We start from the raw sequence: 24,409 nt of genomic DNA on the forward strand, positions 1-24,409 counted from the left end.
TCATATTCTCTCTCTCTTTTTTTTTTAAGATTTATTTATTTTATTTATATGAGTACACCATAGCTATTTTCAGACACACTAGAAGAGGACATCAGATCCCATTACAGATGGTTGTGAGCCACCATGTGGTTGCTGGGAATTGAACTCAGGACCTCTTGTTGAGTACTCTTAATCGCTGAGCATCTCTCCAGCCCACATTCATATTCTCTTAATCAAAAAATAGTAAGGCAGGTCTTTCTTGCTCTTTTTAAATTCATTTCATATAAGTCTTGTCATCATTTTTACTTGTGTGTAGCTAAAACTATGTTTTGTTCTGAGAAATTGGATTAGAGTTGTATTTCTGATTATTTATTACATGACAAAAAGTATCTTCACACATAGGATTTTGATTTTAGAAGTTTTTTGTCCACTCTCCTTTTCCCCTAGTGTGCTCTTTAATGAATGTTATTTATAAAAGGCCACTATCATTATGACTTTACTCTTGCTGGCATTAGTTTTCCTGTGAGGAATCTTGAGGATCATTTTTTGGATCTGTAAACTTTAGTTCTCTCTTTAGAATGTAGTCAAGATTGCTAATGTTTTCTTTTGAATATTTTATGGTTTATCATCTTTTACATTAAGTCAGTGATCAATTTTAAATGAATTTTTACATAATTTTACAGATTTAGGTTGTATATTTGCCCACAAACATCATTTGTTAAAGATTATCTTTGCTTTGTTGGACTGCTTTTATCAAAAGTTGGTTACAGCAGCTGGAGAGATTGATGAACAGTTAAGAGCCCTTACACTCTTGGAGAAGACCTGAGTTTGGCTCCCCTCTCAGCACAACAGCTCGCAGCCATCCCTAATTCCAGTTGCAGGGATCCAAAGCCTCTTCTAGCCTCTTCAGGCCTTCAGGACACATATATGCATGCAGACTTTCACACTTTACATATAAAAAATGAAATATATGTTTAAAAAAATAATAGAAAACAAAAGTTACAGCCTGAGAATTGGATCAATGGGAGAGCTTTTATTTACTATGCACAGAGCCCTGGCATGACAGCAACCAACGTTTTTTAAAGCTGAATGTATTCCCGTGGATGATTTTCTGGTTCTCCAGTCTACTCATGTTTATGGACTCTTTATGCCAATTTCTTGATTACTATAATTGTATGCCAAGTCTTAACATCAAAGAGATAGCAGTTGACTCTTTTTTTAAAACCATTTTCTTTTTTAAATCATTAAAAATGAGGGGGTTGGGGATTTGGCTCAGTGGTAGAGCGCTTGCCTAGGAAGCGCAAGGTCCTGGGTTCAATCCCCAGCCCCGGAAAAAAAAAAAAATCATTAAAAATGGTTGTAGCTCTTCTAATTTGACTCTTTTAAGATAGATTGTTCTATATCTGTGAATATTGAAGGAATTTTTATAGAAATGTTGCTAAATATAAAGGACATAATTGTCACACATAATCCCAGCACTCTAAGCTAAGGTGTAAAGATCTCTACAAATTCAAGACTAGCCAAGGATACGAGAAGGCTCAAGGCTAGCCTGTACAGCATAGCCATCCCCTATCTTGAAAGAAAGAAGAGAGAAGAGAAGAGGAAAGAGGCAAGGTTGGGGGAGCTTTATCTTTTCATTATACAGACAATATATGACTCTTGTTCTGTTTATACCTAAATATTGAATCTTTTCTTGAGGTGACACAGGGTCTTGCTGTGTTGTGTAGGCTGGTCTCAAATTCATGGAATCAAAATATCCTCTTCACCCAGTTCCTCAAGTTACTAGGCATCCAGGGACCTACAAACATGCAACCATAGGAAATTTCCATCTTCTTTATTCTCTAGTTTATATTATTGTACTTTTAAAAAAGGTTTGAGTTTGCAGATTTGTGGTTTTGTAATTGCACCATTTTTTCCTCTGAACACTAATTCTGTGTAAGTTCTACATTAAAGTCCAAATTTGGGCTTATATAATTTTTCTTTGTTTTTATTTCTAAGGTTTTATATGGAAGAACCTCCAGGAACACAGAAGGTTTATTTGGGAAAAACTGCTCCACCATGTAAAGTCATCCAACTTTCAGATAAAGAACAATCGAACTGGACTAAAGAAATACAAGGAATTTCAGAACAGTGAGTGTCATAGAGAATGTGGCTGATAACTAGAGAAATGTCTCAGAGGTTAAGAGACTGGCTTCTCTTAACAGGGTTGGACCCTGGTTCAATTACCAGTACCCATGCAGTAGCCCATTTATTCTGGTCTCCACAGGCACCGGACACACATAAAACACAGACAGACATGTAGGCAAAACATTGATACACACTAAATACATACACTTTTAAAAAAGTTGAGCATGATGGCACACAACTTTACATACCACACTCAGGAAGCTGAGGCAGGAGGATTCACTCCTCTTAGCAGTGTCAAATCTATACATAGGAAATACACCTAAAACGTGCCAGGGCTGGGACTATGTTATGTTCTGTTATGTTCAAGGTCCAAGCCCAATCCCTCAAGCCATTCAGAAAAAGAAAGATTGGAGTGTTAAAAGTATGCAAATTTTAATTGAAAGCAAAAAGAATCAGAAAGGAAGAGGTAATTATGTAAAGTTTATATCATATATAAGTAAGGCAAATGAGCCTTTGCATGAATAATATATTTAAAATAGTCATCTGTTTGGTGAGTTTCATGGTTTCTTTTTTTCACTTTCTTTTAAATTTAAATTTTCCTTACATTTACGTGTGTGTGTGTGTGTGTGTGTGTGTGTGTGTGTGTGTGTGTGTGTGTACACAAGACGCTGCAGGTGTGTGACTAGCCTTCCTTGAGTCGAATTCCGTGTTTTTACAGATTAATATCGTATTCAGTCACAAAGACAGTGGAGAAGTGGTCCACAGACTAAAATCAGTACCATCAAAGGTTTTATAGCAGCAGTTCTCAACCTGGGGGTCTCAGCCCCTTTGTGGGTTGAATGACCTTTCACAGGGGGTACCTAAGACTATTGGAGAACATAGATATATTTATGTTATGATTCATGACAGTAAGAAAATTGCAGTTATGAATAGCAACGAAATAATTTTATGGTTGGGGGTTACCACGCCATGAGGAACTGTTTTAAATGGTCATAGCATCGGAAAGGCTGAAGAGCACTGGTTTAGAGGACATTGAGACCTGCCTTGCATTTGTTTGCAGTGATACAGGCATTTCATAGTGATTGGTTTAATTGATGACTACACTTGGACTGTATACGTACTTGTACATAAAGAGCTTTCTTTTTTATTCTCCCTGTAGATATCTAAGAAGAAAGGGAATAATGATAAATGAAACATCTGCTGTTGTGTATGCTCAGTTGCTCACAGGTCGTAGATATCAAGTCAATCAGAATGGTGAAGTTCGTCTAGAAAAACAGTGGTCAAAACAAAGTCTTCCTTTTGTTTATCAAACTATTGTTAAGGTAAAGTTCCCTAAGTCTCGATTCTCTCTTAATGTATACTGTAACACATTATATAAAAAGTCCTGCCAGAAAGATCTGGGCACACACCTGTAATCCCAGCTGCTTGGGAGGGTGAAGTAAAAAGATTACAGGTTCAAGGGGTTGGGGATTTAGCTCAGTGGTAGAGCGCTTGCCTATGAAGCGCAAGGCCCTGGGTTCGGTCCCCAGCTCCGAAAAAAAGAACCAAAAAAAAAAAAAATTACAGGTTCAAGGTCTGTTTAAGCCAGATAATGTGTTCAAGGCCAGCCTAGGCACCTGGGTAACCTAGCAAGAACATGTCCAAAAAGAAAACCTTCTTAAAGTGCTTCAGATACAGCTCAGAAACAGAGTACTTGCCTAGCATTCATGACATCCTAGGTGTTTGACGGCTCAGCAACAGAAAAAAGAAAAAAGACAGTTACAATAATTAGTATTTATGAATGTAATAATGATTTAGCAATGTATCATAAAGCTTTTTAACATAATTTATAAAATGTATTACTCGGGGACTACCCAGATGACTCAGCAGGTCAGAATGCTTGCAGCCAAGCCAACAACCTAAGTGCTATCTCCAGGACAGCCACACATGAGGACCTTAGTCCCTGGAATCCTGCGCTAGGAGAGATCCAGCTCCTACAAGTTGCCCTCTGACACAGACACTAAATGTTTCTCTTCTGGTTTGTGTTTTTTTAATTTTTTTAATATTATTCTTTATAAGGACTGTCCCATCTTCTGCCAGTATGTACATGGTTTTGATTTTGTGGTATATTTTTTTGTTACTGTTCATTTGGTTGATTTGAGATTTTGTTTGTGTTTGTTTTGTTTTTGAGATAAGTTCTCTCAATTATGTAGCACTGGCTGTCCTGGAACTCTATAAAACAAGTTCTGAACTCACAAAAATCCACCTGTCTCTGCCTCCTGAGTACTGGATTATTGGTGTGCACCACAGTGCTTGAACAATGTTGTGGTAGTTTTTAAGAACATATTTTCTAGAATAAATTTTCTAGCATTTATACCATTCTTATATATCAACATATTTTTATCCTTCAAAAATACTGGCTTTAGAGAGGTATAGTGATGAGTATCAGTATTCCTAGCACTTGGGAAATTGAAGCAAGAAGATTTGTATTTGAGACTATCACGGAGGGGGTTGGAGATTTAGCTCAGTGGTAGAGCGCTTGCCTAGCGAGCCCAAGGCCCTGGGTTTGGTCCCCAGCTCCGGGAAAAAAAAAAAAAAAAAAAAAAAGAGACTATCACGGGCAACTTTTTTTTGCCAGAATTAAACTAATGAATATTAAAGGTTTGACCTCTGCATAATCTCCAATATTGTAAGGAATCAATGGAAAATCTTTATTCAATGTTTGGTTTTTCACAGCTTCATTTACCTGCATTTGACCAATGTCAACTATTCCTGGGAAAGTGCCAGAATTTAGCAATTCACACATTTTTCATACATTTTTAAATGGTCACCATTCTAAATATTGAAATGAATCTTTGGTTGTTCCTCAGATGGAATTCATCTTTGCCCAGTGCATCCTTGCTGTATGAGCTGTCTACTGAGTAGTGTCTCAGCACCAGCTCAGCTGTCACGGTGCCCTGGTAGATGGTCACATTCATTTTACTTCATGACTCCAAAGTCAAGGATAGTGGTACTGGCAATTAAATATGCTTCCTTCAGGTGAAAAGATGAAACTTCTCCTCGTATGCTGAGCATGATCTGATTACAGATAATAAGAATGAATATTCCATCCATGAAATTGTGAAGGAAAGTTCTAGTTTCGCTGTTGCTGCTCTACTTCAAGGTTGGAGCATACACCCATATTTCATAACCTAGTCATTCACCACATTTCATCATGGAGGCATTGTATCGTCACATCATCACATGAAGGGAACAAGTGAATACAGTGTAAACCCCTGAAAGGCAGAGGCCACATTCAGAGTCTTCTGTTGCTGTTATCTCTCACTTTATCCAGTGTATAAAGGAAGCTCTGTCTTAGTTGGAGATGTATAAGAAAAATTCATAGGTTTTGGTACTGACCATGGTTTCAGACATACACAGGGTGGAAGGGACTTGAAATCTAACCCTATCCCTTGGATAAATACTGCTATATTATTCTAACCCTGTAATTTCTGTTTTTCTCTTAATAAGCTATAGTGTAGTAATTAAGAGCACAGACTGTCCAAGGTGGCTTCTTTGCTATGTGACCTTGAGCAAGGTTTACCCCCTTTGGTGACAGTCTTCAGAAATGAAGTTAATAGTGAATGTCTGCCACCAATGGTTATGTAAGAAGTAAACGAATTAGACAAGTGTATTACGTGCCTAGGAGAGAGCATACTGCAACAGGGTCACTGTGTCTTAGACTTTGGCATTATTTTACAGAAAATCTTTATATTTGACATTTGCTGACATTTCAGATTTAATCCCATAAGAAAAAAGATGATATGCAGGTTTTAGAAATATTAGCTGTGATGATTGACTCATATTTCTTTTTATATAGGATGTCCGAGCTTTTGACTCTCGTTTCTCCAATATCAAAACACTGGATGATTTGTTTCCCCCGAGAAGTGTGGTGTTTATGCTTGGGACTCCTTATTACGGCTGCACTGGAGAAGTTAGTTTCAATTTTTTATTGACTTTTTTCTTTCTTTCAAGTTAATACAGTTTTGCATCTTGAGTGCAAAATAAAATATAATGCCAAAAGAAAAACATAGAAAAATATTCACTTGTGTAACTTAAAAACACAGCATTTATCTATAGTGACGAGCCAGTGATCAGGAGGTGGGAAAAAGAATTCAAAGTCTGGTGTTTTTTAATACACTTGTTTATTGGGTTATAGCTGAAGCAATTATAAAATTATGTTAAGAAGGTTTTAGGTACAGGGTTAATGAATTTTTAAATGTATTGATATTTTAAATAACTCCACTCTTTCCACTGGAAAAAAAGTACCTACATATATGGAATTGAGAGAACAAGAAGAGTCAGTGGGGACAGTTTGGAAGTACTGTTAGGAATTCGGAAGCGTCTGTGCTATAGGCGCATGCTTGTGTGTTTACACATGCATATTTTTCAAAAGCATAGGAAGCAAAGACACTCGGGTAGCAGTGAACACACAAAATGCCCAAATCTTGACCTCTAAGACCATAATACTTCTCTAAAAACTGCAGTTCTTCACGATAAAGTACCTACCTAATTGTAGGTCTTGAGCTGAGATGACACAAAATGAGCTTGCTACATCTGACGCCAGAAAGTAAGTACAGAAAGAATGAAAGGGCCGTTTGTCAGTGAGCACGGGAGGGAGGTGAAATGGAGTGGGGTTTGGGGGTGTGTGCAAAAGGGCTCCTATGGCCACATCTTAATAGTCTAAATAGCAAGATAATTAAGTGCACCAACAAATTGGAAGTTAGTGCAGCAAATCAAGAATTGATCATTGCATAGTAATAATAAAAAGATAAAACAAGAAAGTTTCTATTGTGGATATTGACCAGTAGTGAAGCACCTACCTAGCATGGACAAGTCCCTGAGTTTGATCACCAGACTACAAACATAAACATATAGAAAGGGGCTGGAGAGATGGCTCAGCGGTTAAGAGCACTGATTGCTCTTCCAGAGGTCCTGAGTTCAATTCCCAGCAACCACATGGTGACTCACAACCATCTGTAATGGGATCTGATGCTCTCTTCTGGTGTGTCTGAAGACAGTGACAGTGTGCGTATAGATAATAAAATAAATCTTTTTTTTTTAAAATAAGAATATATGCTAAAATACAGGTAAAGGAAATGATGTCTTTAAGGTATCCTCAGAGCATTGATTGGTCCTGGGATTGTAGTACATGTTTATAACCCCAGTACTCAGGAAGCTGAAGCAGAAGATTACCAAGTTTGAGACCAATCTAATGGGTTCAATGCTAAGCTAAAAATACACACTGAAATGTTGTTTCAAAATAATAGTTGTTGTTGTTATTGTTGTTCCATGCATGTAAATGTGCACATAGTATCAAATATTAAAGACATTCTTTATGGTATTAATGATAGTGAGTTGAGGTAAATGTTTTCAAATATTATTTGTAACATTTTAGTAATTTGATGTTATCTACAAGGGCGTTAATTTTTATATGTGATTAATATCTATTAAAGCAAATATAAAATGACTTACTCTTATTAATATTTTTAATTCCTGTTATAAATTACAAGAAATTTTCCATGTCTAATTTTATTGTTGTGTTCTATTTTAGAAGAGTAAAATTCAAATAAGGAGAAACATAAATGAATGTAATAATAGAGATTAAAACAGTGTGGTTCCCCCATCCCCAGGTTCAGGACTCGGGTGATGTGATAACAGAAGGTAGGATTCGTGTGGTTTTCAGCATTCCATGTGAACCAAACCTTGATGCTTTAATACAGAATCAGCATGTAAGTACAATAGTTGGTGTTGTTTAAAATAAACTTTTAATGCTAGGATATTTTTCTGCCTCCTTAAAATTAATTTTAATATTTTAAGAATATAATGGGCTAAGGAGATAGTTCAGTTAGTAAAATATTTTTAATGAAGCATGAGGACCACCCTTGTTCATGTCCCCAGTATGAAACTGAGCCTAATGCCAGTAATGGAAGGCGAGACCCTGGAGCTGGCTTTGTCAGTCAGCTGAGCCTAACTGATGAATGCCAGGCTTAGTGAGAGATCCTGCCTCACGAAAGAAAACACTCAAGTAGATAGTATCTGAGGAATGATACAAAGTCTATTCTTCCCAAATGCATTGTGATGCGCATGCCACGGATAAACATACACACACTGAAATGACTACTCCCCCAAAGTCGTTATAGATGTACTCATAACAATCTAGCACAGCGTGTGTAAGTACCCACCTTAATCCCTAGCATGGAAACCAGAGACTGGACCTGGAAGCCAGCCCCAATTAAATGTCCTTTATAACAGTTGCCCTGGTCATGGAGTCTGTTTACAGCAGTAAAACCCTAACTAAGACAGAAATTGGTACCAGGGCTGGGGTATTGCTACGATATGCCTGACCATGCCTTTGTTTGGAAGAATATGGATTTTGGGAATTTGGATTTGCAAAACAGTAGAATGCTTTCATTGGGACTGGCTTATAGATTCAGAGTTTCAGTCCATTATCATCAAGGCTGGAGCATGGCAGTGTCCAGGCAGATGGGCCTGGAGGAGCTGAGAGTGCCACCTCTTGCTCCAAAGGCAGCTAGGAGAAGACTGGCTTCCAAGCAGCTAGGAAGAGGGTTTTAACGCCTGTGCTCACAGTGACAGAACTACTCCAACAAGGCGACACCTCATAATCTCATAATAGTGCCACTCCCTGGGCCAAGCATATGCAAACCATCACATTCATCCAGATCAATATCATTACTAAATCCGATGATATCCTTGTTGAACAACCATATTCTGTGTGTCTCTGTAACTATTAAGACAGTATTTTAAGTAATCCAGGCTGGCTTACATCACTAAGTAGCCGAGGATAATTTTGAACTCCTGATTCTCCTTCCCTTATCTCGATCCGTGTATTAGGGTTATGAACATGTACCACCGTATTTGGACACTGACATTTATGTATTTTAATAGTAATTGAATATTCTAGCCCACCAAAAACGATTACCCATTAAGCATCACTTTAGATACATATAATCAGCAAAATAACGATAGCTGGTTTAGTCCCTTACCAATACCAAGACATTGATGTTAAACTGGTAAAAATATTCCTCCATTCAGCTGTAGTCATAAAGTAAAAACGTAAGCTGTTGGAGCTGGGCGTGTAGCTCACTTGGTAGAGTTCTTGCTTAGCATACATGAGGCTCCATGAGTTTAGTCTCCAGCACTGAATGAACAAGTTTACTGACCCAAGCCCATAATCCCAAACCTCAGACACATAGCAAGTTCAAGGCCAACCTGAGCTACATGAAACAGTTTCAAATATATATTATATATTATAATATATGAGCTATTCATATAAGGTATTAAAATATAAATAAAAATTAGTGTCTTTATATATCATATAAGAATTGGATATGATTGTTAATGCTAGTTGATATTGGATTTGTAAATTGTTTGCTTCCTGATTAAAAAATTACCCCATCTGATACTTCTTTTTTGTTTGTTTGTTTGTTTTGTTCTGCCACTTGAAATGTTTTTTTAATTAAAAATAGATTTTTTTCTTATAATATATTCCGATTATAGTTTCTTCTTTCTTAATGTTACACTCATTAACCACACATTATGTTTCCATTTATTTGATTGTGACTTTTGTATAATAATAGTAAATATTAGTGGAAAAGATTATTTACATTCATATATGAAGGACACTTTTTACTTTCCTCACAACTGTTTTAATGACGCACTTATGTTTGACCTGAGTCTGTATAGTAATTTTTGAAGCCTTGTTTTTATCCAGGGTCTTTGCTAGCTAGATAGGAAAATTAGTTTTAAAAAAAGGTTATGTGAAGAATTTTGTGCCTAGTACTTACAGAACTTACTTATTGAGATAGATTTACAGATTGCTTCCTACTCCTTCATTCATCCTTGGGAAGTCTTTGTTTTAGAGAAAGAGGAGGGCTTTTGAATCCTTCAGGGGTAGGGGTGGAGAGGCCAGTGGTGTCTTAACTATCCAGATCTCAAAAGTAACCAAGTAGTACTTAATGTAGACATGTATTTCTATAATTGACCTCTTTATTTTTATATTTAAAGAAATACTCTATAAAGTACAACCCAGGATATGTGTTGGCCGGTCGCCTTGGAGTGAGTGGATACCTTGTTTCAAGGTTTACAGGAAGTATTTTTATTGGAAGAGGATCTAGGAGAAAGTAAGTTTGTGTTAGGGATATTTGCTTAAAGTGGCAGAAAAATTAAATGATAGAGATTAAATGCTTACTATCTCGGTATTCATTTTTTTTCAATTAATGACTATGGACTAAGTTACCCATAAATTCCTCCAGCAGTGGTTCTTTACATGAATGGCATATTTTTTAGATGCTTTCAAAGACAGTTTGTATTTTTAGCAGCTAACCTTGAAAAAAGGTATCAGAGGGTGTGTGTGAGCCTCAGTAATATAGTTCTGTGAATTTTGTTATTTTCCTTTTTTCTAATAACATTATTTACATCCTTTCTTAACTTGGATTTTAAAACCTGTCCTATAGTTTTTAATTACTGCTAATTAGAAATAACTGTGCAAACTAAATGTAGAACAATTAGAACTGAGCTTTTCTCAAAATTGAAAGCAAATGCTGGGTTTGGTGGCATAGCTACGTGGTGTACTGCTTGTCTGGCATGTGCAGGACTAGGGATTCAATCCCTAGCACTGTTAAAAAAAAAAAGCGTAATTTTTCATTTTTGAACAAATTTTAAAACACTTATGTGTATATGTGATTTAAACTTAGCCCTCATGGAGACCATAAAGCAAATGTGGGTTTAAATCTCAAATTCAACAAGAAAAACGAGGAAGTCCCTGGCTATACGAAGAGAGTCGGGAGTGAGTGGATGTACTCGTCAGCGGCCGAGCAGCTACTTGCCGAGTACATAGAGAGGTGAGTGCCAAGCAGGCTTCTCCCAGCCTCTGAGCTCACGCATGCACTGCGTATTTGCCTGCCTCATACCTGTCTGAAAGAGGGATTGTGTCCTTCAATAAAATGTAGAGCGTCAGCGAGGCATGGTGCCGTCTACCTCTACCCACAGCACCAGGGAGCTAAAGGCAGAAGGACTGGGAATTGGAAGCCATTCTTACGTAGGTAGTGCATTTAAAGCCAGCCTGGGCTATGTCCTCAGACCCTGTCTCAAGGAAAAAGAATTGCATTAATAATAATTAGGGAAGGTATTACCATTTTTATTAGTAAATGTTAACTGAGCTACCTAGGAATATACCTAGATACATAATAAATATATTCACTTCTGATTTACAGCTTAATGTTCTTTCTGATTTAGGTTTCCATCCTCCTTGTCCTTGGGGTCCCTGTATTGGTTTCACAGGGCTCTCATAATAAAGTACCTCCAGCTAGCTGTTTTCACCAGGGTGACCTAATTGTCTCACTGGTCGAGTAACCAGAATCAAGGTGTCAACAAGACTATAGTCCCCTAGCTCTCTCCTGCTCTCCTGTAACTTTATGTATTAGTTGGCTTGTGGATTGATCATTCAGGTGATAGTCTCTCTCCCCACTTCATATAAGCTTTCACCTGTGTCAGCCTGTCTACACTCCTCTTTTACAGTGGTACCAGTCATACTAGATTAGAGCCCTCTAATAGTTGTCTGTATGAGAACCCCATTTCCAAATAAAGTCAGACTCTGTATCTTTAATATTATTTTAAATTTGTATTACTGTACATGAGTGCATGCATAAGAAACTACACATATACATACTGACAGAGAGGTGTATTTCCCATGTGGGTGGGAAAGTCAGAAGACAGCCTTGTCGAGAGAGTTCTTTCAGACCTTTACATGGGTTCCAAGAATTTAACTCAGGCTTAGTCAAGCTTACATTATCAAGAGGCAAATGCCTTTATGCACTAAGCCATCCCCCACCTCACCATTCTGTATTTTTTAAAGGGTGATGGGAAGAATCAGATACATACTGTCATATGAAAATTTAGCTTGTTTCTCTGCTCATTTCCATAGTTCCTTAAAAGACCACATTCAGACTTCTTCTTGACCTTAAGACCGAAGAACTCCTGCTTAATTAGCATGTTCAAGGCTCTGGGTTTGGTCTATGGCACTGGAAAAAATAAAGTTTTTGCTTTTTCAGTTGTCACACAGCCGTTGATTTCCCACTGTGGAAGGTTCTCTATGAGCTTCCAGCCCATCTTTCTCTCAGCTCCCTATAGACATGAATATATTCCCTCCCCCTACAATTTTTATTACAAATTTTGGTTAAATCTTTACATGTTTATGATAAATTTTTGGAGCTAGACAATGTCATGATTATTACATTTCTTTCATGTTCTCATTTTCATTTCACTCCTGTTTCTTTCACTTGACTATTATCTGTGCACATACACATTGGCTGAGCCATACATCCTGCCTTACAGAAGAGGGGATCTGTTTGTTCTGTTTCTGTCCTAAAGCCTCTGCTTCAGCTGAGACTAAGCTTGTCACCCAGCTCTCTATCCACAGACACCATCTGTATAGCTCTGTGTTGATTGTACATTACCTGTAGCACTTTTGTGTCTGAAAGTACTTGTTTTCTTTCTCTTACACTTAATTAGCTTGTCTAATAGGTTGAGTGAATTGAAGATTATTTCATTCAGGGTTTTGAGAACATTGCTCCATTGTTTTCTTGTGTCCTTCATTGGCACTGATGAGTCCTGTGTGTTCTCCTTTGATTCTTTGCATTGTCATCCATGTGCCTTAGGTTCTTTTATGTGTGTGTGTGCTTTGTCTGCGTGTATGCCTGTGTACTACTGTGTGCCTCGTATCCAGGGTCAGAAGATGGTGTCTTTTCCCCTGGAACTAGAGTTACGGATGGCTGGGAATCACCATTCCAGTGCTGGGAACTGAACCCTCGTCTTCTAGAAGAACAGCCGGTGTTCATAAGCTCTGATCATCTCTGCAGCCCCATGAGACCTGTTTCCATGTTCTGGACTCTGTCTGTTAATTCTGTTGACTGATGATATGTGCCCTGGTACAGATATTTTCTCTATCACTTCTCTTGGTTAGCCCCTGGAACTGATGAAAACCCTTATGATAGTTCTTTAATAATTGGCAAAACTCAACATTCTTTTCTTTCTGTTCTTTGTGGGACTCCTGGACTGATCCTCTTACCTCTCTCTTCTTTTTCTCGTCCTTTTTTACATGGCCTTATTCTAAGAGACATCTTCAGTTTTATCGTGGTTTTTGATGGTTGGTTGGTTGGTTTGGGATTTTTTTTTTAAGGACAAGGTCTCCAGGTTTAGCACCCTTCCCCCTGAGTATGGCCTCAAATTCAAAAAAAGTGTAGACTGGGCTGAAACTTGAAATCTTCCTGCCTCAGCCTCCTGAGTACTGGAGTTATTATCATGCATCAATATCAACACACACACACACACACACACACACACACACACACACACACACACACACATATATCAGATCTGGAGCTGGAATTACAGGTGGTTGTGAGCCAACTAAATGTCTTTCTTTTTTTTAATCTCCAATTTTCTCTAAATTATTTTTTCTCCTTTATTTGATTTATTACACCTTGTATGTTAAAGGGTTTTTTGTTTGTTTTTTGTTTTGTTTTGTTTTTTTCTCCACTTCTAGTGCTTCATGTTGTCTGTATAACAAAGATGTGCCAAAAAGCCTGTTGGGAATTTAGTGCACTTGGATGGGGTTTATCACATGGAAAATTATGATTTCTAAAAATGTATCTTATTCTGATATCATTACACTGTATGTATATCTTCTCTCTAGCTAACTTTTCCTAGAGAGTTATCTTCTAGCCTTTTCCTTGCATGATGAATGTAAGGAAGTAAGTACACTGACTGCTAGTATTCTGGAAATTAATCAGGTGAAATGGGTTTTGTTGCCCTGTGGCTTCTGTGATTACTTCCCACCCACTCCAGATCTTTCTTAGACTGAAGGATCTTTTCCCTGGGAGTGGTAATGCTGCTAGCAGCCCTCCACCTGCAAGCTCTCTTCTGGAGTTGTGTGGATACTTAGAGCCATGTTCTCTTCTCACAATACAGTGCCTGGTGTAGGAGATACAAAGGTGAAAGCAACCGGCCTGCCCCATTCCAGGACAAATCTGAAGGGCTCCCCCAGTTTGAGATCTTTGTGGGATTGGCCATGAAATTCACTGAGAACAACTCACAGCTCCACATCTTCCTGTTTCCATTCCCCAGTTCTGCTTGTTTTCTTTTGTCTTCACACAAGTATTAATTTCACAAGCCTCCCCACTACACTTGTGCATGTCTGAGTCCTTCTCAGAGGCTGCTTTCTCAGGACGCTGTGCCCACATGCTGTACAGTAGCTACTGTGCATGAACGCCACACGTGCATAGCATCCAGCCTTTCCTCCTTGACCGTCCCTCTCCCCTCAGCTCTCTGTCTCTGGGATAACCTGTCTAAAACATAACTGCAGCTGTTTTCAGGGATGGTAAGCAAGTAAACAACTATCCAATTGCATGCTGTATACATTTTCAACGTAAATGCTATTAAATATGCCTGAAGTCCATAATTCCTGAGGCTTTGCAGATTCAAAAGAACAGACTTCATTGGTTACCTATTTTTTTCAATTGTGTAAGTTTATGCTGCATAACAAAAACACAGTTCACAAGTGAGGTCCTGAGCTAGGAGTAAGGAACTTGCTTTTAGTTTAGTTCATGAAACACTAGGCAGAGGTGTTGTGACCTTTTGTGACTGGTGGCTGCTCTGTCTAGTAACTTCCTGTCTATCAGTTCAGCTAAATCTCATTTCTCCAATGTCTGATGTGTCGACATTGTGTTTAGTCTGCTTGAATGTATCATTGAGTCTTACAATTCCAAAAGAAAGGTAATTTTGAAGAATATCAGACGAAACATAAAAACTTAATTTGCATATGAAATGTTCTAGCTTTATTACAAAAATTAGAAAGCTAATTTTGAAAGCCTATATATTCTTGTAGTGCAGTTGTTCCCCAGCACTGAGGAAACTGGAGCAGGATTATAAGTTTGAGATTAGCCTGGGTTACATATGAAGCCCTATCTCAAAAAAGGAAAATAAAAAGAACCTACAAATACCATTTCCATGGATCTAATTCCTTACATTTTAATCAAAGAACACTAAGTCATAATTGGATTTTTTTAAATAATTGAACTATTTATTTCTCAGCCAATGGGAGTTTTCTTAGAGTTACAAGAATATTCTGGCTACCCAACCTTTCAGTCTCATTCCATATTAGTAATATCCCTTAGTAATACCATAACATTCTCAGTATATTTCACATGTCCCCATTAGAATACAAAATCACTGACTAGGAAGTTTGTGTGAGGTTAATTGACTATCTTAAAGTATACTTTCTTTCTTTGTTGACTAGAGCACCAGAACTGTTTAGTTACATAGCACAGAACAGCCAGGAGGACGTGTTCTATGAGGACGACATCTGGCCTGGAGAGAGTGAGAGCGGGTGAGCAAGCCTGGGGTGGGCAAGCCTGGAGTGGGCAAGCCTGGGGTGGGCAAGCCTGGAGTGGGCAAGCCTAGGGTACCTTTTACTTTATAGTATTCATTTTGGGTTTAATTACTTAAGTTCACAGTTCCCAGAAAGCTTTTTTTTTTTTAGATCCTTAATATAAAACTTCAGATATTTTTAATCCATGTGAAAAAAATTACCACTGTTTTTACTATAGGGCCGAGAAAGTTCAAGAAATTATTACTTGGCTGAAAGGACATCCTGTCAGTACTCTGTCTCGGTCTTCCTGTGACTTACACATTCTGGATGCAGCCATTGTTGAAAAAATCGAGGAAGAAGTCGAGAAGTGCAAGGTACTAACTTTGAGGAACCATGTGTCCTGATCGAGCTGAAGTTAAAATGAACAACATGTTATCAGTTTTTTATTTCAGCTAACTAATGTATGTATTTAATGATTCTGGTTAATTATCCTGTAGCACTTCCAACAACTGGAAATTTAAATGAATATGTATAAATGTACTTCAATATACAAAAGCTATAACATTTAAAATTTATTTCTTTGTTATAGTTCTAATCTTATAACTCTAGTCGCAATAGAAAGTGTGTGCATGAAGAATAGTTATGATTTGCCCTTCCTGCTGTTGTAATTACACTCTTTACAGACACAGTTCAGAGCTGGTGAGTGAGATGATTCAGGTGGTCAAGTGCCTGGTGACCTGAATTCAACCACTGAATCCACATGGTGGGAGGAGGGAACCAACTTTTCAAAGGTTGTCCTGTGACCTCCACATTTATTCCATGGTGCACAGGCACACACCTATACATAATCAAGTGCAGTCTCACACAGGCATGCACACACTCATCTCTTATCTCTCTATTCTGTTTCAAAGCAACAGACTTCTACAGTTGACTTAACTTAGTTTATCCATTTTAAGAAGTGAGTTGGCTATATTGGTATTTTTTTAAAACTTTAATTCCTCTTAATTTCCTTTTTATTAATGATTCCATGATAACACACTTTCTTTATTTTAATTAATAGAAAAATCAGTTAAGACTTGTGCTCAAGAGCCATTCCTACCACATTGAACTTAAGACTCTTTCAATCTTTTAATTTTTTCATGAGTCCATTTTATCATTGGTAAATCAGTAACAAAATACTGCCTACCTCACAAGTTGTGATCATCATCAGTAAGATCTCCTGGGATAAAACATGTTCTCTTCAGGACTGGGAATGTGGCTCAGTCGATCAGAGTACTTTCCTAGAATACACAAAACCCTGATTTTATCCTAGACCACATAAAGCCATCTATAATCCCAGCACTCCAGAAGAAAAGACAGCGAGTTTGATGCTAAAATTATCCTATGTCAGGCATGATGGTGTGAGCCTTTGGTCCCAGCACTTGGGAGGCAGAAATAGAGAGATCTCTTTGAGTTTGAGCCATCCTGGCCTCAGAGTGTGTTCCAGAACAGTTAGGCCTATAAGATGAAATCCTGTCTTAAAGAAAAATAGCAACAAAAAAATTATGCTATATAATGTATATAATGAGTCAAAGGCTAGCCTAGGCTACCTAGCACAATGTCTGTCTGTCTGTCTGTCTTTCTTTCTTTCTTAAGATAGATCTGTTCACAATACACAGCTGCTATTAATGGTGATGGTAGTATTGTCAGAAAGAAAGAAAAAAGAAAGATCTGCTTATATTACATAGCTGCTAGAAAGGAAGGAAGGAAAGAAGAAAGGTAGACAGATGTGCTCACAGTTAGAGCTGGTATTAATGGGAGTGGTAGTGTTTGGCTCCCATGGCACATGCTCAGAAACTGTGCTGATCACCATGAAAACCAGAGCTACATGATTTTTCCTCTTTGAAGAAAAATTATAGACTCCCAATCAAGAGAATTGTTTTGTTTCAAGCTTTGTTTTGTCATCAGTACTATGATTTAGGCAAGGCTGTTTCCAGTGAGATGAGTTCAGATTTTCAGGCCAGGGGCTGGAGACACGGTTCCACAGCTAAGAGCTCTTGGTGCGCAAAGAGAGGACCTGGGTTCAGTTCCCAGCTCCCACATGTTGGCTCATAACCATTTATAATTTCAGTTTCAAATGCCCAAGACCCCTTTCTCACCTCTACCCATACTCCATGCATGTGGTGTGCTTACATACCTGCCGGCAACATCTATATACACATAAAATAAAAATAAATATTTTAAAAAGTAAGGCCAAGGAGCTCATTTGGACATAGAAGGTTCTATGGTGGCTCCCAGCTGTGACCTCAGAACTTGGAGGCTGTCATAGGAGGGTTGCAGTAGTCTGAGGCAAGCCTGGTCTGTATGAATGAGTTCAGGCTAGCCAGGCTGCGGAGTGAGATCCTGTCTCAACAAAACAAAACCAGGGCTAGGCAGATGGCTCACGGGATAGGAGTGCTTGCTGTATAAGCTTGAGAACCTGAGTTCAGATACCATGTACTCACATAGAAGGCCAGGCAGGCACAGTCTGTAAGCCCAATGCTGGGAGTCAGGTAGGCAGGGGAGGTGGGCTCTTGGGAAGGTAACAGCAAGTTTCAGGCTCGTGGAAGAAGCCCTGTCTCAGACTAAAATGAAGCTTGACAGAGGAGGGCTTCTGACACCCTCCTCTGGCTTCTCCTGTGTATGTGGGCACACATCCTCATACACACACAGCACAAAATATCTTACTCATTTTTTTCTTTATTTTGCAAACAAAAAATACATATACAAAATTGTAGTTTATTATTTTATTACAGCATATAAATTAGACAAAAATTTATAACTTATCTGTAAAATGAGTGTAATTAGAGTTTTAGTGTATTATTACAGCAGTAAGGAAAGAAGATAAATTAAAGTCTGAAAATGACATGAACTTCTTTATAACGAAGGGCCATCGTTAAATGATTGTATCAGTAGCTTTGAAACTAGGATGTGCGGCAGTGGTGGAGCACTTATCTACATGATCTGGATTTGATCCTTCACACCACCAAAATTAAAAAAGGAAAAAGAAAAGAAAAAAGTGAGGTTTCTTATTAGACAGTAGTTCTCATACTGGAAGAACATTTTAAACATCTATGCTCTGCCCAAAAGCAGTGCTTCTTAAACTTTAAGGTACAAGTAAATCACCATGAAATCCTGGTAAGCAGTGGTTCTGAATAGCTAAATATGGTGGCGCACACCTGTAATCCCAGCGCCTGGGTGTGGTCACAGGAAGACTGCCATAAATGTAAGCCCAGCCTGTCCTTAGCAAGGTCCAAGTCAGCCATGGCTACATAACAAGACCCTGTTGAAAACAAGAGGAAGAAGCTAGGTCTGTTCAGTCTGATATGCAGAAGATGGCCTATGCAGAACCGCCAAGCAGTCTGTAGTTTCCTGAGCTCTGAGCAGGTGAGAGGATAATGTAAGAAACTACATTTGAACGTGCACAGCCAAGCCAAGTAACACTTGGTTAGGTGTAACTATTCTTGCTATGGAACTTTTATTATTTCTTTTTCTCCAATTCTTAAAAAAGTTTTTATTAATTTATTTCTAAATTTTTAAAATTATTTTAAATTAATTTCAAATTTTTTAAAGCAAAATTACATATACTTATATACAACATGGTCATATTTGGTAATTTTTTTTCTTGTCTATCAGTATAAACTAAGTTAGTTTTTTTGAGGGGGGTGGCTGTTAAGACAGGGTTTCTCCGTAGTCCTGGCTGTCCTGGAACTTGCTCTGTAGACCAGACTGGCCTCGAACTCAGAGATCTGCCCGCTTCTGCCTCTCAAGTGCTAGGATTAAAGGCGTGTGCCACCATCGCCTGTCGCAGTGGGTCAAGGAGACCATGTGGTTATGAGAACTAAAATGTATTGTATATAAAAATGGGAGTGTGGGGTTGGGGATTTAGCTCAGTGGTAGACCGCTTGCCTAGGAAGCGCAAGGCCCTGGGTTTGGTCCCAGTTCCGAAAAAAAGAACCAAAAAAAAAAAAAAAAAAAAGGGAGTGTGTGAGACTGGGAGCAGCAAAGGCGCAGATGGGGACAGACAGGTTACCTCACAACTTACCTCTCAAATCAACCTATTTTTAGTTGTTCTGGAACGGAGTCCAGGTTTTCACCTGAGCACATTTCCCCACTTCCCAGGCTCTGCTTCCCAACCTCCTTATGGTCAGGTGCGACCACAAATGGAGTTCTAGTCAGACACTGTTGCTCCCAGGAAGGCTCCTACAACTCCTCCCCGCTGTCTAACTCTTGGCACAAGCTTTTCCTCTTTCTGCTCTCTTCCTGCTGCCTGAAAGACTGGAAAGTGATAGCTTTGTTAACTAGGTTGGTCTCTTAGCCTCGAGCGTGGAAATCCGGTTTAGCAGAACTGGAAAGAAGAAAAGACTAACAGGCATTTTACCCTAGGAATCCAGGCCTTGTCTTCTTCCTACTTCTTAATGTACGTGTATGGCTGTAGGAGGGGAGGGGTGGATTGTTTTGGTTATTTTCTCTTTTAAAATGACAGAATAAATTCTAGTCTGTTGCATCAGATAATATTTTTATACATAAATGCTTCACAGTTTTTCTTCCTTTAATACAGATCTTTGTTAGAATAGCACGGTAGCAGTACCTGTAATCCCAGCACTTAAAAGGCCTTGACAGGAAGTCATGAGTTTGATGATACCTCCATTACAGAGCGACACCTTATTTCCAAAAACCTTCTGTTGATTATTCTTTACAATTCTGTCTAGAGGGAAAAAATAAAGGTCAAAACAAAATACAATCTGCATTAAAAGTTTCAGTTTAGGGGTTGGAGATTTAGGTCAGTGGTAGAGCGCTTGCCTAGCAAGCACAAGGCCCTGGGTTCGGTCCCCAGCTCCGGAAAAAAAAACAAAAAAAACCCCAAAAAACAAAAGTTTCAGTTTATTATAAGTTTCTATGTTTAGTAGTCTTGTTTCTTTGCTTGGGCAGTTACACAGGGGATGTACTTACAGCAGGGCTAGAGCTGCAGCTCCGAGTACAGTCCTTCCCAGTGCCTCCAAGGGCCCTAACCTAACCTCCAGCAGAGGGACCTGCCTAGTTCCTCTCACGACTCAGGCAGCTAAATTAATTTGATTTTCTCCCTTCTCACTACTGCACGTGAGTAGTGTAAATAACTAATCTTCAATATACTTCTGACTTTGACATTTTCTGTCTTATACTTGAGAACAGTTTACTGGGCCAGTGAGATGGCTCAGTGGCTAGAAGCATTGGCCATCAAGCCCAGTGACCTGAGTTCCAAACCCCAGGACCCACGTGATGAAAAAAGAGTAGTAACTCTTCAGGCTGACCTCATATCTCCATGTCTACACTATGACACACATGCACATGCGCACACAGTAAAATAATAATAATAAATTAAAAATAAATATAACTTAAGTTTTTTACTTTTAAAACTCATGAATAAGAATTTAGGGTCGTGGGATGAGCCTTTAATCCCAACATTTGAGAGGCGGAGATAGGTGGATATCTGTGAGTTTAAGGCCAGCCAGGTTTACATAGCAGGTTCCAGGACAACCAGACCTACACAATGAGATCCTATTTCAAAAAAAAAGTTAAGAACAGCAAAATGGCTTAGCAGATAAAAAGAATTGCCACCCAGTGATCTGAGTTTGATCTCCATACATAAACTCCACATGTAATGATAATGGCAATAATAATAATACCTAAAATAACCAGACTTAAGAAATTAGGCAGCGTTCATCTTATGAACATATATTTCACTCCTGCAGGGGTAAAACTGTAGGTATTCTTAAGATGTTGGAAATGGTGATGGCTTTGTAATTTTCTGTCTGAATTTTCTCTTCCTCAGCAAAGAAAGAACAACAAGAAAGTCCGAGTGACAGTGAAGCCTCACTTGCTGTTCAGAGTAAGTGTGTGTGAAAGAGCTCCAAGAGCTGTGTGTACTTTGCATGACAGCAGGCCTGTAATCCCAACACTCAGGGGATGAGTCAGAGGCAGCAAGTGTAGGATAACTGAGGTGTGAGTAAGTCTGCAGTCTCTCGGGGCTATGTATAAAAACAGAACTCCCAGACATCAAAATGTGAAAGGTTTCAAATGTTCCTGAGAACACACAGCTCTCTTCTGTTCAGCCTTTAGAGCAGCAACACGGAGCCATTCCTGATCGGGATGCTGAGTTCCGCCTCTTTGATCGCGTTGTAAACGTGAGAGAGAACTTCTCGGTGCCGGTCGGCCTTCGCGGCACCATCATTGGAATTAAAGGGGGTAAGACTTCAGTGCTGGTGTCTTCAGCTGTGCTCCTGTTGTGAAGGAGAACATAGGTTTGTGTGCTGTGTGTATCTGAACAGAAAACAATCAGAGAAAAGGCTGAGTCCTTTTATGTTTTAGCTGTTTTTACTTTTTTGGTTGTACTTTCCAGAGAAAATTTTCCTCTCTCACATAATCATCTCAGAAAAGTAGTTGAAAGGAGGAGAGGTTGCAAAGAACTGTTAACAACTTGATAGTTTATATATATCGCACTAAAACTAGGCACGGTCTTAGAGGGTGTACTTATACTTTATGAAACAGAAAGAAAAATCTCATCACATTTGAAACTTTTGTCTAATCTTATAGTTTTACCTTAATTTGCATTGTAATCTATAGGTTTGAATAAGCTTTGTAATCTAGAAATCTCAGAATAAACACAATGTTATTTATAGTGAAAAGATTTTAGATAATTATTATTCGACTTTTATGAGTACAACTAGATTATAGCTAGTCCTAGCTGTCTACACTTGTACTCCCAACACTTACGAAGTTAAAGCAGGAGGATTACCACAAGTTCAAGGCTAACCTTGGATACATAGAGAATTCTAGGCCAGTACAGGCTACATATGAGACTTTGTCTGAAAATGTTTAAAACTGGGGCTAGGGAGATCAGGAGTAGATATGCTACATAAGCCTGAGGGCTCAAGTTCATCCATGAATTCATGGACACCCGCATGTCCTGTGATGAGACACCATGGCAAACAGCAACGCAGAGAGGAAGGGGTTTGTTTGTTTGCTTGGCTCGAATGTCCAGATATACTCCACTACAGGGAGCCAAGACAGGAGCTCAGAGCATGCAGGAACCTGGGGGCAGAAGCCATGCAGAAGCTCACTGGCTTGCTCCTATGTATATGTTATATATATATATATGTTATATATGGGTGCATATGGAGGTCAAAAGGCAACTTGTGGGAGTCAGTGCTTGCCTTCTATCATCTGGGGTTCCAAGAGTACCCTAGGGTCATCAGGCTTGTCATCCCTCAACTATTCTTTTTAAATAAGCACAAGAGTCAAACATATTTCACCATAGGAGACATATGCAGGGAAAAACACACTGCCAAACACCAGCTAGACTGACTGAGATGCATGGGAAGGTTGTGGGCACAGCTTAGTGGGTTGATTACTTGCCAGTATGCAGTGAAGCTCTGGTTCAGTGTCTAGCGCCACAGGCAACACAGGAGCAGAAGTTCAGGGTCATCCCTGGCTCAAATACTGAGTCAGAGATAGCCTGCGCTATATCAGGTTTACCTCAGAAGAGAAAGAAAGGATGGAGTGAATAGAACTCTCCTACATTGTCAGCAAGAATTGGAAAATAATACAGCCACCTGGGAAAGTAGTTTGATAGGTCCTTTTTCAAAAACAATTTTTTTCATTGAAGAAGGGTATTTTTATTTTTTGACACAGTTTCTTCGTAGCCCAAACTAACCTAAGATTCATAATCTTTCTCCATTTGCAACCCTCAGTATTGAGATTAGTTTGTGCACTAACGTGTCTGGCTTCATTTGTTAAGTTTATTTGTGCCATGCCCTTGCTATGTAGCCAAGACTTTCCTGGAACTTAATATGTAGCACAGACTGACCTCAAACTCAAAATCCTCCTGCCTCAACCTCCCAAGTGCTAGGATTACATGCTTTTTCCTTTTTTCTTTTTTTCGGAGCTGGGGACCGAACCCAGGGCCTTGTGCTTGCTAGGCAAGCGCTCTACCACTGAGCTAAATCCCCAACCCGGATTACATGCTTTTTAATAATGACTTTTTCTTTTCAGTCTTTCTTTATTCTCTGTGTGTCAGGCCATGAGTGTACATGGGACGGTGTGTGTGCTTGGGTACCACAGTGTGCATGTGGAGGCCAGAGGACTATTTGTAGGAATCATTCTCTCTACCATTTTGTCCTGAAGATTGTCATTTCACCACCCCCTAATAAATCCTTAAAATGGGAACATACACCAGCATAGGAAAGTCATTCCATTCCTAGATACCAACCCAGGACAAAATAGGATGTGAATTTACACCAAGCCTTATGTGATAACCAAATATTAGAAAAATCCAAATGTTTGCCAGTAAATTAATAGATAAATTGTTGGATAATATGCAGTGAAATGCTTCTCACCAATATAAAAAGAAAAAAATGATACATTCAAAATGGATGACTCTCAAAATAGTTGTGCTGATAGAAGCCAGACAAAAAAAAGTATGAGCTGTACAGTCTTACTTTTTTTAAATTTTAGAAATATATAGTAATCTATAATGACAATATCTTAATAGTTTCCTGGTTACTAAGGGTATACATTGCAAAATGACACAGGAGATTTGGGAATATCTATCTTATTTATTACGGCTTCTTGACTAATTGCATATGGTAAGATTCACTAAATTATATAGTTTAAATATGTATAACCTATCATGCCACTGTTATATTAAATTTTTTTAAATGAGCTTGGGAATTGGTGGCACATACATTTAATCCAACTCTCTGGAGGCACAGGCAGGCAGAGCTCTGTGAGTTCAAGGCCAGGCTGATCTACACAGCAAGTTCCAGGACAGCCAAGGCTACACAAAGAAACCCGGTCTCAAAAAAAAAAAAAAAAAAAAAATTAATGCATTCCTTCCTT

At 38.6% G+C, this 24,409-nt stretch overlaps 1 protein-coding gene across 1 annotated transcript in view; it reads left to right on the forward strand.

Moving 5' to 3' along the window:
* The window catches only part of Xrn1 (5'-3' exoribonuclease 1), a 100,894-nt gene that overhangs the window by 38,085 nt on the left and 38,400 nt on the right, over nt 1-24,409 (forward strand). The window contains exons 21-30 of the mRNA XM_032911501.1: nt 1,978-2,109; nt 3,266-3,428; nt 5,945-6,058; nt 7,758-7,856; nt 10,153-10,268; nt 10,842-10,988; nt 15,443-15,532; nt 15,753-15,888; nt 21,345-21,401; nt 21,625-21,757. Coding sequence (XP_032767392.1) covers nt 1,978-2,109; nt 3,266-3,428; nt 5,945-6,058; nt 7,758-7,856; nt 10,153-10,268; nt 10,842-10,988; nt 15,443-15,532; nt 15,753-15,888; nt 21,345-21,401; nt 21,625-21,757 — 1,187 coding nt within the window. The remainder of the gene's footprint in view (nt 1-1,977; nt 2,110-3,265; nt 3,429-5,944; nt 6,059-7,757; nt 7,857-10,152; nt 10,269-10,841; nt 10,989-15,442; nt 15,533-15,752; nt 15,889-21,344; nt 21,402-21,624; nt 21,758-24,409) is intronic.

The sequence above is a fragment of the Rattus rattus genome, chromosome 8, assembly GCF_011064425.1.
Source record: "Rattus rattus isolate New Zealand chromosome 8, Rrattus_CSIRO_v1, whole genome shotgun sequence".
In the NCBI taxonomy this organism is placed as follows: domain Eukaryota; kingdom Metazoa; phylum Chordata; class Mammalia; order Rodentia; family Muridae; genus Rattus; species Rattus rattus.